Genomic DNA, 17137 nt, shown 5'->3' with positions numbered 1-17137 from the left:
GAACTGAATCTGATGAAATTTTTTATGTAGCCTGAGGGTAGCTTGAACTCCAAAAACGGACATAAGCTACTTTTTTTATGTCTAACACCTAACGGCCAACCTAAGACGAGAACGAAACCGCGGGCAACATCTAGTTACCTATAGAGATTTTCTGTGCCAAATATTTAGTAAAAGGACTTTCGAAATACTTATATATAACAGCAGTAAAACATATTTATCTTCATTTTTAACCTTTAGGTAAAACATATTTTGGTTTTTAATCGCTATTTTCAACTTTAATTTTAACTTTTGCGTTGAAGTTTAGTGCGTGCCTTTGTTGGACTTATTTATAAATTGATTTTCGTTATTTTAATGCGCCTTTGTATTTTCACATAGAATACATTAATATCGATTTATCAAAAAGTATACGGTATTTTGTGTTTTCGACATACGTGCATAAGCATTGATTATTATCTACGTATGCAACGTGCACTGCCGGTGGTAAGGCAAATAAAGTAAGTCAGGTTTTTATATAGGACATATAAAACGACATAGGTTTGTAAATTACATAGACTGAAGTTTTTGTTTAAGAACTTAAGTTCCTTTCATATTTTATTTTAAAATGTTTATAAGTATAACTACAATTTAAATAATAAACAATTATTCATGTATTTTATCTATAATTATAAAATTACACAAAATGACTTAGGAATTCAATTTTTTAATTGAATCTATAATTATATAGGTACTCTACGTTCATATTGAGTTACGAATATAGTGTTTTATGTTTTAAATATATTGTAATTTGAGTTGATAAATGATAAATGTTTGAAACGCTATATATGAACGTCCACAAGATTATAAAATCTTGCGCACGTAATTTCTAAACTCAAATTCTAGTTAAATGGTTATTTTTCAGCAAACATTTATAGATTTAATATACCTTAATTAATAATCTTTTATAGAGTTCTGGTATTATGTTTAGTAAATAATAATATATAATATTTTTTTAGTATTAAATTTAATACAATTATTTTCTTACTAATAACAATTTCAATTTCAGTTTACATAGTTTTGGCATAATATAATCATTAAAAATTGAGATATACATATTTTACGGTTGCAACAAGACAGCAAACATAAGCACACGCGATAAAAATATAACTCTAGACTATCGTTTACTTCGATGATTTATCTTGGAAATAAATATGATAAGGTCGAAATTTATCACATACTCTATTAAATAAGCTTCTTCATCTTGTTTAAAAAAACAGTTTTTATCGACCTCCATCACCCTGTAAACAAAAAATATGTAATGATTAGTTATATTTTCAATATATGTATGGATGGCATTTAAGTATCCTATACGCAAGCCGAATATCAAAGGCAGTGTATATTATTAATCTTATGAAATATTAAAAAATAACTAAATTGAAGCAAGAAAAGATCATTTCAAAACGTTTTTTTTTTTCTTATTGAAATTAACATTCTACTTTCTTGTTATTAAACAATTATTCTAAGTATTCGAAGACTATCAGTACAAACAAAACAATTCATGACTTTTTATGAAAGATTTACTTATTTTTTCTTTCTATGTGGAGTGGAAGAAGGATGTTAATGTTAAATATTAACACTATTTTATTTATTTTATTAACACAATTATTAGCCGAATTAACTTGCTTACGTCTTACTTAAACGCCCCTGTACTAAATTTATCATTTTGATGTCAATAATCCACCACAAAACCAAATAATAATGAAATTAGTTTATTTAAACTATTTAGAGTGAATTTCGGTTAAGTAACACTGGTGCCCAACAAATACCATTAAGAAGTAAAAATGAAATTGATGTGGGTGATAAAAGAGTAATTTTCAACTAATTATGTAGTTTGTTGCCTTTATTGTGTTAAGAAAATAGTTTATCATTATATAATACGTGCATTTACGTGCTAGCGATATTAAATTACGAGCGTGGTTTAACAGGGGAAATTGAAATAATGTGCCATTAAAGAGATTCTTAAAAAATAATTATCTTACATAAATGAATTATTACGAGGGCGTTTTGTAGAATTATGCTTAAAGACCTAATCAGTAATAATGGATGATCAGTATTTTAAAATTGATACTTTAGGAATTGTTATCGATGGAGGTAGCGGCAAAAGATTATTGCCGTATCTGGCATGAAAATTTTCATCATTTGCATTTAATTTTATTGTTAAAGGTTTTATTTTAGAAGCTTGGGCCTGAAATAAATAAGCTTATAGATAGATATATGTCATGAAATTAATAATATATAATTTTGTATTTTTAAAATAAAATACTTACTAAAGCTTCAGTCTTTTTACGTAAATTCGATCTAGATAATGTAAGAGCTAACTCTGATTGAAGTCTACTAGTAATTGGTTCATCACCAGCCATTCTATGGGTATCAGATTTATTACCATTTAGAAAATCTAGTTTTGATGGTTCTTTCCTGCCAATATTGTTGACATATTCTCCTATAGTGACAGAAACTGGCCGTGCATGTTTCTTCATAGTTGTTGAACCATTTGGTGCTTTAATGAAATAATTAGAAGGTGCTTTAGGCGCAACATTTATGGGATTTTTTAATTTATAGGATTCTAGTGATTCCACTTCAGCATTTTCATCTTTTAAATTTCGTGTCTTTATCAGCATATCTGTTTTATTGTTATAATCAGTTGTTGGTATCCTATTTAATGTTGCAACTTTTCTTAGGTTTGGTATTTTAATTATGTCCTGGTTTTCCGATTTTCCTAAGTCACCATCAGATGATTTATTATGGTCGCCGTTTTGTTGTCCGTTTGAAAACGGCATCTGAAATAATATAGAAACAATAAGATAATATTTATAAATAAAAAAATGAATGTAATTTACACTTTCATACAAAACATTTACAATATATTAATCAAAATGCGAAGTTAGTGATTTACCGGAGGAGGAGGAGGCGGCTTCTGTATTAATTCTCGTTTATCTTGCTGTTTATCATTTATTAATTCCATTGGTAGTTGATCAGCTTTCCTAATCGGTAGAGTTGATTGTCGATCCTGAAACAGTAGATGGTTAATTTATTTTACTTTTTGTAAAGTATTATAAAGCAAGAGCGTTATTATATTTTATAATTTTTTATGAAATTGTATAAAATAACATTGGATTTGGATTATTAAAATACCATTAAAAAAATTATGAGTCTTTTTAACCTTTATTCAAGGGTATTTTATATGTAACTGGACCATAAAGCTAATAGATAATTATTAAGTTAATATTTAAGATTTACTATTTTATTAACGTAAATAGCAACCAAGCAAGTGTTTGTTAATTCTTGAAATCCTAATTGCTAAAAATGAATTACTGTTAACAAAAAAAAAAAACGAAAATTCAGGGATGTTAATCCCACCTGACCGGTTTTATTCGACTACCTACAGGAGTAATAAAAAGGAACGTATTCTTGGAGCATTTTACAGAGTTAACTTAATGATGTTTAAGTACAATAACTTTAAGACAAGAGTTGATGATATAATAAATGAAATTATATATGATGATACAAGAAATAGTCAATATTCCACTATATTTTTTACGTTCAATATCAGTAATATAATAAACAGTATGTACATATATTCGAAAGTATACAGAAATCTTTGTAGGTTTTTTTAATTACGGATCTTGCAACGGATTTGGCAACCTTTAAATTTGGATGAATATGCATGTATGATGAAAACCATGAATCAGAATATATTTTGTCCTGGTAATAACCAAAAGCTATCTACGCTAAGCGGTCTCATGCGTGATGAGCAGCTGGTTTGAAAGCTGTGAAGTGATTATATTATATTAGTGATATATATACGTAAATATAAATGGTCAAGATATTTTGAATTATTGTCTCATGCGCAGATCATAAGGCTTTTTAATACATCAAATTATTCTTTGATTAGTGAATAATAGTTGCGGGAGACTTATATAAATTAATAATACTAATACAAGGCTAGCCTAAGAGTCAAAACATGAACCTTTCTCAATGAACGGGCTATCTGACTCAAAAGATCTGAAATCGTACTGATAGTTCAAACACACAAACTCTCCACTCTTTATTAGGTAGATAAAAAAAATATTATTTTAAGATAAAAAGCCTAAAACATATTTCCAATTGAACATAGCAAGCAATACTAATTCATAAAAATAATTTGAAATAGGATACAGTATAAAATTTTAAAAACCACAAGTTTAAAATGATGTGTACTTATATAATATTATTGTAAATAAGGCTAATACAATTAAAATAACTAAGACAACTTAATATTGTTCATACTTAATTATTGTATTTTAAAATGCTCGATAATATACAATGGATTTTGTGAGATAACACGTTTAATAAGCACGTAAGGATCTTTGCCTCGACATTGAACTTTAGTTGGGTATGAACATCGTGTCATTGCAGTTAAGCCTTTAAAACCGAATATAATTAAAGAAAATTAGTTAATAACAACCATGACGTCAGGTAGGTAATGTTCTGCATCACGAGGAAGATATGACGTAAGTTACTATAGAAAATTAAACCTAACATAATATACTTTTAAAATACAATTTTGTAAATCATTGTTTTGTTAATTATCATAATAGACTAATTAGTGGCAATTATATACTCATTCATATACAGAAATGTGGATTGTTATATTTTTTCGCTTTGTCTTGTTAGATCTTTTAAAGGTATTATCTTTTAAAGGTATATCTCTACTTACGATATTTATTAATAGGTCAAATCATAGCAGTAGATGTATCTATACATATATGTGCTGACTAGTTCTATCCAAGGGAAACGAAACAACACGGAAAACTTACATTACGTTTCTATTATGTTCTTATATTTATCAAATAGTAACTGCAAAGCTATGAGTCTGATTAAATTTTTAATATTTTTAAGTTAGTTATTCGTCATGTATTTAATTGTCATATTTGTGTAAAAATCTTAAGCAGCACAAAAATATTTGAATGATAAAAACAATGTCCTTGTCAAATCACAACTTACTTCATAGCACTGAAGAGTGAAAATAGGTGATGGTTTGTTGTATTTCTTCATTTTTGTCGTAACATATATTCACATATTAGTTAGAAATAACAAACATAGTACGATACTAATGAACACTATCTGATACAACTTAGTTTTATTTTACTTTAAACTTCATAAAATGCATAAAAATTTGAAAACCATGGAAATAACGCAAGAGCGCGTGAAGGTCAAAGATAATTTTCCGATGCTCGTAAAATCAGTATTTTAGCGTATTTTGCGTCTATTACTGTTGCCGTTAAAATACGAACAGCAGTTTGCAAGAAAGGCGCGCGACGGTGCACATCAACGACGGATGTGGTGAGGCGACTGAGCGCCACAGGTGCGGGGGCCGACGTTATCAGTGCGAGGCATAAATAATCGTGCAAAATCAGTGTTCTATTAACTTGTCGATGTGTGATATACATTCGCAACATCGATTATTTAAAAAAAAATTAGAATTATTAGTAGACTGGGTTTGATAATAAAACCGCATCACATAACATAAATCATCATTTGCTCGCTAGACGTTTACAGCCGGCTGCCTGCCTAACGCCAACTCTCCTTACGATTTTATTTGCTGTTGGGTTGATTTCCCGCTACGAGATGGGTTTTAAGGCGATTAGCTCTGATGAATGGAACCCATATGTCTGGAATTGGTTAGCTATTCTATTCTGCCGAACACCATTCCGTCATTCCGAGGCGTTTGCAACTGTTTTATAGTTTTTTAACTAATATTAATTGGCCTTTGTTGACGAATAAAGCTCTCGACCTAACGATTTTATTTGTAATACATATATCTTACACAGTATCAGTTTTAAATATAGGTGTGTACTTTACAAAATAGGTAGGTACGTACGTAAAACACAATACAATATAATGTGAAGGGTTACTATTAATTTGTGTAGTAAATTGAATGGAATAAAAAATGAATTGTAATTGAAATTGTATTTATTTTAAAACTTTGAAGTTTATTATGAATAAGTAAAACATTCATAGAGATTGCGTATATTACAAACGCAGAGATATATAACATTTTTTTTCAAAGCGATAATGTCAAGTAGAGATTAGATTAAATGTACGCGGTATTATGTGATATCGACTTTAACAGTAAGCCAACCAGTAGATCTAATGAAAAAAAGAGAAAATGAACGCACAAAAAAAAATTGTACAAAAATGTAGGTAATTTTTGACACATTATGTTTATATTTTAGTTCTTAATTAAAATAGTCATCAATACAAAGTAGTTGAATATAAAATATTAGGTGAAGGGTTACGCACCGTCACTTTTATTATGAAAGAGGGTCAGTGCCCTTCTACTAGGACCGGTAGAGTAAAAACAATAAATAAAATAACGAGCTAGGTACCTAGCTGACGTCACTTTTTCTGTAAAATCAAATTGATGTCGTTCATAATGTCTACAAACACAGAAGATAGAATGCCCATATAAATATATACCTATCGTTAAAAGTACCTAAACAATATATATAATTAAAACTAAAATAGAGTTAACTCGGTGACTGAGAAAAATGGTAGCCCTATTTGCGTGGTCATAGGACGCTAATAGGCTAAACTGTAACTTACTTTACATCGGCAACCTCATATACCTCAAACTAGATTAAAAAGAGTCTAGACGTTTCACAGAATAAAGAAACATAATTGGATTAGTCTTTGAATGTTTCGTTACCTTGATAATTAAATATTTGTTAAATGTTAGTTTGTTAAATCTCAGTGAAAAATCTTTTTTAGTCTGTTAATTAATTAGTAATCATGCATAAAATCTTTGTACATTAATTAGTAAGAATAAGGTTGTTTACTGTGAACTGCAACATTTAAATTCTATTGTATTATATTTATTTTTTATGTGAGCATCAATAATGGTTGGAACGGTGTAAATAAAAAATATACATTTATAAATTACATTCGTATGAATTTTAATTTACTAAATTTTTTTAGATGAGTCAAATAATTCCAGGCTCGATGCTTACACCTGAGTAAGATTTCATATAAAATAAGTACTTATTTACGCTCCAATAGTCACTTATGTAAACCGGTAATAATGATTTGTGTCGAAGTAGGCGTGTTAATTTCGTAAGATATTGGTCTCATTGCAAATGTTATATAATTACAACATTGTATTAACAAACGAATACACAATTAGAAAAAATATAAATATGTTTTTTTATATATTAATATCAATGAATTGCTGTCTTAACGCCTTTTGTTTCGTCCCTAATTGAAATACCTAATAATAAATATTTCTAAGTCTATTTGTTATAAGTTATTTAAATATAACAGAATTACTTAAACTATTTTATCTATACATATTAGATTATGCTCACGGCATATCCATACTAATATTATAAATGCGAAAGTAACTCTCTCTGTCTGTCTGTCTGTCTGTCTGTCTTGCTTTCACGCCAAAACTACTGAACCGATTTAGATGAAATTTACTTTTTATTCGGAAAAAAGTGCTGTAAAGGGTTGAAAAGGGGGATGAAAGGTTGTAAGTTCTTGAAAGTATTGTCTTTTTTAGAACTAGAAGCATAAAACTTATATTTTAGGCTGTACACTTATAAACTAACATATCATGACACCCATTAAGGAGGGAATTTTGGAAATTCTACCCTAAAGGGGTGAAATAGGTGTTGAACGTTTGTATGGAAGTCCGTAATTTTTTAAGTTAGAAACGTGAAACTTTATTTTTGGGATACTGATTAAAAATGAGTAGATACGGATTTAAGCGTTTCTGGATATTTTACGCCTATGTTATTTATACATATCTTACATAACTAAAATCTCCGATAAATAATATGTTATTCTAGTAAATATAAACATATAAAGAAAAAATTACCGTCCCTATATATGAATAAAACAAAACAAATTCAAGAGTCAGGTTTGATAATCTATTTTGGCTTATACAAAAACTTTGCGTATTATTTTTTCTTAAAAAAAAATTAAGCAAACGTCCATATTAAGATACTATAGAAACTATTAGATAGAAACTATTAAAGTAATAACTATTTAAGTTAGTAAACCACATTAAACATTAACAACCTCCGATATCCTTATAGGTCATGCAATTAAGATTTTTCCACCGCTTAACCCCCAAATAACCCATAATTTCATTATAAATGTTATGTAAGTCATTCGTCTCACCCCTTTTTTGGATTTATGTTTTAAAAACTACTCTTTAGTTTTAATTTGAAAAGTTGGGAAAAAACTTTGTGTTTTGAAGTCTAAATTGATAAACCGAGGCACAATAGCAATGTCTGTTACGCACTTACGGTAATTGTTGTCAAACTCATTTCATACAGGAAACTTCATTGTTCTTTAATAGCAACACGATGTACGTGGAAAAATAAGAACCTTGTAGTAAAATATAATAAGTATAAATCTAATTCTATTAGATTAAATATACTTTATTTCTTCAATTTTAATAGACAATAATACCTATCTATCTATAAAACAAAAATTGTATCAAGTATGTAAATTTACAGCTACAGGTTACAGCGGCTATTTTCAAAGCATCTATGTAAGAGGCATTATGGTGCTTGTGCAAAAACAAATGCTTTGTTTAAGGTTACGACTATGCGACACGACCGGAGAGATATTAAGGGCAGGATTAACTGATTATTAACGCGCTTCTCAGGCCATAGTACTGAAACTTAAATACATTCTAACCTGCAGGCTGTTATTGATAGATTTTTGACCGAATTTATTGGACTGACTCAGGATTTAATTCCGAGACCTTTCGAACTGCAGCCCTATAAGCTAACCACTAGACTAACATCGATTTTAGAAACATTAAATGTTACATGTTACTTACCAAACAGTCCATCTGATTTTCTTTATTTAGATCACCGTTCACCGTATCTTGATTCGCAAACATTTTTCGGTGAACCTTCTTAAATTCGTCCATTAATGCGTCGTGATGCTTTTTTTGGTCATTATCTATAGCCTTTGGAATGTTGGGTTTCTTGACTGGTATTGGATTAATTTCCTTTTCTGGAGTTGTTGTCTTGTTCTACATCCAAAAAATATTACCAAGTACTAAGTGCACGGTATGTTATTTAAATATATTTAATAAAATTGTATTACAAAAAAAACAGTGCTATTATACACGTAGCCAAGTTGGAATACATTAAAACAAATTAATAGTTTGGATTTTACATCTATTAAATACTACTTGCCGAAAGTAGCATACGAGTAACAAACAAACATGTAAAAAATAATAAGGAGGAGGAGGTTTTAAAGAACTGATTTAAATTGTTGCGTTTATTCACGCTTTCCTTATTTCTTAGTCTAATATAATCGATCTTGAACCTCCCCTGAGCTTTTGGCTACATCAAAAACCACCCTGTTTGTAATGGTGTATTTTCTCAAATAGTAGTGTATTTTTGATTGCATAATAGTTGTACGTATCAATGCCTAATAATACAAACCATTTGAAGATAAAGATAATATTAGTTGAAAAATAATCCATATCTTAAATAATATAAAGAAACCTTTACAAACCAATTTTCTTCTCTGTATCTCTTCAGCAATGGCACTTGATAATGTGGCTGAACTAGCTATACTTGTAGAGTCTGCATCAATTTCTTTTACAAAAGGTGGGGGAAAATTACAATGTGTCTTAGCACAAGTCGTTGTATTCATGTGATGAACTTCTACTACAATAGTTTTCTTCTCTTTTTCTCTAATTGTTTGAGTCGTTGGAAACATATTCTTCCTAGTTGTGTTGTTATCGTAACTACATTGTATTGTAGCGCCATCTTCGGTTAAATTTATTATTGTTCTATTTAATGGGCTCGTTACTTTCGTAGGTTCATATTCCGTTATAGTTTTACTTTTGATATGAGACTTACTTTCGTACGTGTGGGGATTATTTGGTATGCTGGGACAATCATAATCAGGCTCTATGTCAGAAGGTGCGTCAAAATTATGAATGTCTTTGTTCTTCCAATCGAAGTCTAAGCTGTCCCATGTTCTTCGTTTTATTCTATTCATCGTCAACCTAAAATACATACAGAATACAGATTCATTATATATAAAAAAAAAACTAGTAAAAATCCATTATTTATTACATATTATTTTATATACTATTAACATCATTGATTGATTGATTGTGATGATTGATTGATTGTGATAATTTATTGATAATCATATTATTATTTTAAATTATCGATGGATATTTGTAATAAACGTAACATGTGTTGCCAACTCCAAAACTCATTCTTTAGAACCAGATATAGTTAATAAGATATGCTTTATCGTATGAGTAAATGTAAATAGTCTTAATTACGAAAATAACTTAGTGGATAAACTACCAGAATCTTAACCGAAGATATGGGACCCGGGCAAGAAAGTAGACTTTTATACGCTTTATTTGTTTATAATTCATTTCGTTCTCAGTAGTGACAAAAACATCGTGGGGCCACCTGTTTGTCTTGGATAAAAATCTACCGCATGGGTATCCAGCAATCCAGCAGCAACGGAGCTTCATCAATGGAACGGAGCTACCAATGAAGCAACGTGGTGAAACAAGCTCCAAAAATCTGAGTGGTTTTCTTGACCAAGCAGTTGTATATTTTTAGTATAATAATTATATATATTATACATAGAGTTAAAAAATACTGATAACTAAAACCTGTCCGCTCTATCTGCGGCTTCTTCAGCTACACTTGCGAGTCGTCTTCGCAAAGCGGCCGGTGGTGCGAGGGGTATGACGGGTGCGGCCGGCGCCGGACTACGCTCGCCCGCAGCTGAAGATGCAGAGCTATTGTAACCAGAGCTCTCAGGTGACACTAACTCGGCTCCAGTGCCCTCTCGGATGACGAGCTCGAGTCTACCGCTCGCTTTCATCGCTGATATGGCCTGATCAAATTGTAAAAATTGTAAAAGAATAAATGAAATGCAAAAAAATTAAATAAAATATCTAATAACTAACAGTAACAGTACCTACCACCACCCAGTACCACCATTTTTTTTAAATATTTGGTTATATCTTAATTAAATCATATTAACTAATAATTATGTTAATAATGTTTTATAAAATGAATAATATTTAATTTGAATCGTATCTTTGATATATTACGAAATTGAAATCGCTAACAACAATGAATCATTATTTACGAAGATAAAATAATCACCTCATTAAAAGATATATTAGCAAAGTCGTGGCCGTTGCACGATAAGATTTGATCACCCGGTCTTAAGCCAGCTTCTCGCGCAATGCCGCCTTCTCTTACGAACTGTACAAAAATTCCCGGTTTCCAATCAGGACCTTTACAAATACTGCAACAAAAAATTGTTTGAACATGTAATATACAACAATACATGCTAAAAAATAAAGCAAACATTTATTTTAAACTTTCTATAAGTATACCAATTCACTTAATGGCCCTACCATGTGTAAGCTTTGTGTAAGCTGTCTGGGTAGGTACCACCCCTCATCAAATATTCTACCGTCAAATAGCATAGAATTTTTATGTTTCAATTGATAAGGTGAGTGAGTCAGGTAACGCAGACACAATTGCCTAACATCTTAGTTCCCAATATTGATGGGGCATTGGTAATATGAGGAATGATTAATGTCTATGGGCAGTGAAGACCACTTTCCATCAGGTGGTTTATTTACAGTTCCGCCTCCCTATATGACGTATAAAATATATTTTAACCGTATTATATTTACCTAGAAAATAAAATCATAAAATCCAAAAAAATAAAAAAAACTATATTTTATGTAAATTTAGAAGACACGTTCGAGCTAGTCAAGTTGTATTATGCATCGAAGAATTTTTGAAATACAAAACAGTGTAACACTTAAAAATCGAAATTATTTCACTTGGTCCTACCTGACAAGTAGCCAAAAACTTAAGTACTTATTTGGGTAATCTTAAGATTATGATATTCGTCGTATTTTTAAAAGATTCATCATCATACCCTGATTTATGAAAATATTGATAAAAATATTTACATCTTACCTACGTTACAACTTTAAATCTATTAATATAATTTAGTAATTATAGTTTTGATTACCCGCAACCAAGCTTAGCTCGTGGTGGCACTAATATTGACAGTCGCAAATCCGCCAAGTGTTCAGTGTTGTGACACAATGTTGGTGAAGAGGATACGTCCGAAGCGAGAGACGCTCGCTCTGATACGAACTGCCAAGACAAAGATTCTTGATCTTTTCTGAAACAAAAATGTAAACCATTTATTTTACTTATACAGACACATTTAAAAAATATGAGACCTTGTTAAAGAACAATAATGGCAATAATCGTTTTACGAATTGTAATAACTATTCTCTATTCATTAGGATCTACGGGTACTAGATATTTCTAGTACGGATACTTCTAGAATGAGCTATGTGCAATATTAACCTTATTTCCACACGAATTAAGTATACCTAAATAAGGGCGATGATAATTTTTCATACTACTTGTTTTTTTAATGCTAATGGTGATAATAAATAAAAAAAAAAAACTTACTCTTTAACAGGAACCATCCCCACATCTGAAATAAAATATCCATTACAATTAATTATTTATAAAAACCGCATTAATGCAACTTTTGTAAATGTTAATCCTTATATATTAAGTTCTGATGCAATAAAGCATAAATAAATAAATAAAACCAACTGACATGATATTGCTTGAAAAAAAAAGAGTTTGCATATTTCAAAAACTGTTTTGTACATTATATCTCAATTTCTGTGTCTGGTTACACTGTACTGTTTCTCACCGGCAGCACTCGTTTGAAATCTAACAATCTAAGGGAAAATTTTGAGTAAGCTCCTGCAGTAGCACTGTAAAATTGGATTCTTCAATATCACTGACGTAATGTTACAAATTGTAACATTACAGGTTGCGCACTGCAATTCTTCTCATTAACTTTCTCATTCGCAGCATTGCATATGCTCAAATCTGAACTGTTGCTGATCTCCAACCGAGGGACCAACCTTAGGTGTCGATTTTTGGTGCGATTGATTGATTAATTATTATTATAAAGCGTGATACATTCTTTATAATAACTACAATCTAATTTATACCAATGAATTGTTGTATAACTATAATTCATTGATTATTTTTTAATTATATTTTGCAGAATCCATAAAGTATAATTCTTAGAAGGGATAAAGTACCAGAAATGTCTATAAATATTGTGAGCTTGCTCGATGGTGGTAGGGCCACCACGTAAAGAGTAAAGTAGCCCTTATACAAAGTAAGCTCTTATACAGAGATTTTTTTTGAAGTGATTGTTTATGGATGAGTATTAAGCATACTATTACTATATACATATTTCAAGTGTTTTATTAATTCACTTTCATAAAAAGTGATAATACGCTCTTCGGTACTAATGCTGATTAAACACTGTTGTATAACACAATCCGCCGTTATGGCGCCATAAATTATGCGTATATTTTTCGGTAAAGATGAAATCGAGGATGATTAATTGAATAATAAACACAGAGAGGCGCACGTATGAAGTGTGTCGATTTTGAATGTTCATTCATACATTCCATATTTCGAAAGCAATCAGTATAAAAAGTTGAACGTTACAAATATAGCAGCGTGAAGATAATATTTGATGAATTATTTGTTTGATATAACAATTTAAAGATTAAATCTAAACCAAACTCATAATAACGTTTTTAAATGGAAGGAAAGGTCACGAATATAACTTACGCCTAACTTTGATCTTTAGCCTAGACTGTGAGGTGATGTAATGGACCAGCTCTGCGTGGACCGCGTCGTCCACTCGGTAACCATTAACGCTTACTACTTGATCGCCAACCTGTAAATTAATAGCATAACATTAATTTATTTTATCGTTTAAAATTATATACGTTTAATAAAGCATTAGTTCTCAAAACTTTTATAGGTGCCTACTCGATAAGTATTTTGATTTTCATTTCAAATAAAAGTATAGTATATCATATACTATACATATGAGTGAAAACTAGTAATTTTTTCTGTTTTTTATTTTTCATTTGTTCGATTTCGAGTATATGTAATATTTGACAGTATGCCTGAAGGCTATGTTGAGAAGAGTCTATGCCAGGGGACTCTTTAGTAATAATAAGTATCTATATGTAAATAGTAACTGAACTTGACTAAGAACTCAATACTGATAATCATTATTCAATATAATGAAAAACGAATCTAACAGCTTGATTGTATTGTTTACATTTTGTTAAGGAAAATGTATATCCAGTTTTAAGGAATTTTATATGTTACAAGGAAAATTTAAAAAAAAAAATTTTTTGTTAAGAAAGATCGTAAAAAAATATCAAATTGATTATTGAAGTTATGGTATTATACTATATAATTTGAATGTCGGTCTAAGTTGCGTAAGTACGTCGGTGTCGGTGATATTGAATGAATGACGTCACGCACGCAATCGGCACTGATGTCAGCCACGTCGCGCTGTGACGAAAGCACCACTTTCTTTACGTTCTCGCAAAGAAGCCGGACGGTACGCCTTATGCCCCACATATTGGACAACTTTCCTTCGGACTTTCGTACCACCTTTTTTGGACACATTTGCTCCTAGACTTTCTGGCGTCCTTCCGTTTCATTTAGCACATTAACTTATTAAATTAATAATTAGGTATTCACAAAAAAATAAGGTATTGAATCATTTTGAATTACAGAAACAAAAATTTGTTGAATTAAACATATTATTTTTTTAATTTTATTGGAGATGTTTTATACTTTGAAACGTAACAATGTTATAATTTCTTTTGAAGTTCCAAATCTTGAATTATTTTAAGAGCTCCATTAAAATGTATAATTATCACTTTAAAAAAAAAACATGCTAAATATCCCGTTTTAAATACTTGTAGTAATAAAAATAACCATGTTAATTTAAAATCTTATATCACTTTTAAGTTCTTGATTTTGATTAGTTATTTGTAAAAGTTAAGTAGGGTATTTTATAAATTTAATGTTGGTACATGACTATAAAAGTCTTCTTATATCAAAACTTCTGAATAAAGTAGCATTCTTATAATAAAATAATTATTAAAATAACAGATGAATCAGAAAAGACTAAACATATTAAATTAGTAAAACGTTGCGAATGATATAGCATATTATTTAAATACTATGCAAATATATGATTTCCTATGACAAGTTGGAAGCATTTTTTCACCCTTGAAGATTATAAATTCTTTAAAATTAATTTCAAGTTACAAAATCTAATATCATCTTAATCTTAATAATGAAAGATGGTAATTAATGCTGCTCCACATAAACCACTGCTTTACTTTGTTCTATATTCTTACTTTTAATTTAGATTTATAAATATACAGCGGTTTTTATAATCCAATGATATGGTGCTTGGTTATTTACACAAGCAAACTATTTTTAAAAGTGTTTTGCAAATTATATCGATGACTCAACTTGTGATAACGTCTGGTTTTATTGTTTGCTCTACTTATACCTACTGTAATAACAAAGTTACGTTAAAGAATAGCTGGAACTATAAGTAAAAGATACATATTAAAAAAAAATTATGTGTTAAGAGTAACATCGTTTTAAGCCTCTATAATTTTATTATTATAAAGAATATATAAGGATTTTAAATATAAAATATGGGTGATATGGAATAGATTTTCCGTTCCTTTGCAAGCTCCCGAAGTCGTTAGAGGTATTACTATATTTACACGCCCAATACGAAGTATAATTTTTAACTGGCCTATGAAACTGATTATTCTATTAGTAATCTAGAATCTCTAGTTTAGGAACTTAAGTTCGTAAACTACTTATATGTATTTAATATTATTTTATAGGTTCTCAAAGATTTTAAATATTAGTCATAGTTTCTGCCTTAAATCAGCTTTTCCTACTTCCTTTCCGTTAATGCTTTGCTTGCTTTAAACTTGTTACTAGGTTACGCACTGGGTGACGTTTTGTCATTATGGCACTCATGATGCACCAGGTAGACCTAACCGGGATTCCGGATATTGATGAAAAAATAATAGGTAAGTTTTATTTTTAGGTAAAACTCTCTATTATTTGTTTTTAGTATCAATATCCGGAATCCATCTTGAGTGATGTGTTTGTTATCACCTGGTGCTAGTAACATAAATGTTATTTTATTGACGCTATAATGTGTAGAAATGAGAATGTCTAAGTAAAATAAATTACATTAATAATTATAACATTGTATTAACTGTTATAAATGACATTCAATCACACATATAAAATAGTACATAATTGAACTTTTTAATCTTAATTTAATTAGTGAGAAAATTTATATTGACACTGATTCAATAGGTTTAAAGGAGTTTTAAACTAGGGAGATAATACTTTTTGACAGTAATTTTAAAATGTATGCACCATTTTCTACAGATAGTAGACAGTTACTAGTTGCAAGTTGAATATGAACTATAGATCTAATTGAGGGAGTTAATTTATGACTCAATTGTAAATGCGAATTATATTTGCAATGGACAATAAAATCGGGTAGGTACTCAATAAGCCCTGGTATTATAATTATAAAACACACTTAATTCGATCATATGGTATTCAATAATTAACTCAAAACTATTTGAAAAAATAACTTAAAGGCGATTAGAGATAACATCATTATTTTTAAATAGATCAACATTGTATACTCACAAAAGTGCTCGATGTAAATTAATAATACTTAATACATAAACAATATTATAACAAGATAATTATTATTTCATTTATTTATTGATTTGATTAAAAAATACAAGTCAACATAACTTAAAACTTCCAGAATATCATTGTATTTAGTGCCTATGTAGCTACACGTATAAATATTGTTTGTACCGACTCTTTTAAATATTGTAAAGAGAAACTTTCCATTTCGCATACTTTTGGCAAATATTGACAAAACATAAATCTACTACACATCTGACTTAAAAAAGCAAAAATAAATAGAAAGAAATATATTTTTGTTGAGTATATAATTTATTAATAACCGTATTTTTTAATAACCGCAAACCATTATCAATAATATCTCTTAATAATTTATAAAATTGGATTAATATTTAAAATGTCTTTTTATGGTCTTAAACAAGTATTCAAAACATAACCGCGTGGAATGCTGCATTTCCCCG

The 17137-nt window shown here is 29.5% G+C and overlaps 1 protein-coding gene across 2 annotated transcripts in view; it reads right to left on the bottom strand.

Moving 5' to 3' along the window:
- Positions 1-1026: 1026 nt before the first annotated feature.
- The window catches only part of LOC113397237 (uncharacterized), a 29208-nt gene continuing 13097 nt past the window's right edge, over positions 1027-17137 (bottom strand). Inside the window, exons 3-13 of one of the 2 annotated variants that reach the window (XR_003368816.2) lie at positions 13731-13839; positions 12534-12558; positions 12079-12234; positions 11190-11334; positions 10688-10914; positions 9556-10054; positions 8867-9064; positions 2930-3043; positions 2304-2813; positions 2016-2221; positions 1027-1274 (exon numbers count right to left, since the gene is read on the bottom strand). Coding sequence is in view for 1 of the 2 variants with exons in the window: in XM_026635500.2 (XP_026491285.2) it covers positions 1257-1274; positions 2304-2813; positions 2930-3043; positions 8867-9064; positions 9556-10054; positions 10688-10914; positions 11190-11334; positions 12079-12234; positions 12534-12558; positions 13731-13839 (2001 nt within the window). In the remaining variant the exon portion in view is untranslated. The remainder of the gene's footprint in view (positions 1275-2015; positions 2222-2303; positions 2814-2929; positions 3044-8866; positions 9065-9555; positions 10055-10687; positions 10915-11189; positions 11335-12078; positions 12235-12533; positions 12559-13730; positions 13840-17137) is intronic. The other variant, XM_026635500.2, reaches the window with a different exon arrangement.

This window comes from Vanessa tameamea, chromosome 3 (assembly GCF_037043105.1).
Source record: "Vanessa tameamea isolate UH-Manoa-2023 chromosome 3, ilVanTame1 primary haplotype, whole genome shotgun sequence".
NCBI lineage: Eukaryota > Metazoa > Arthropoda > Insecta > Lepidoptera > Nymphalidae > Vanessa > Vanessa tameamea.
The sequence above is the reverse complement of the archived record's forward strand: the minus strand, read 5'-3'. Positions and strand labels throughout refer to the sequence as shown.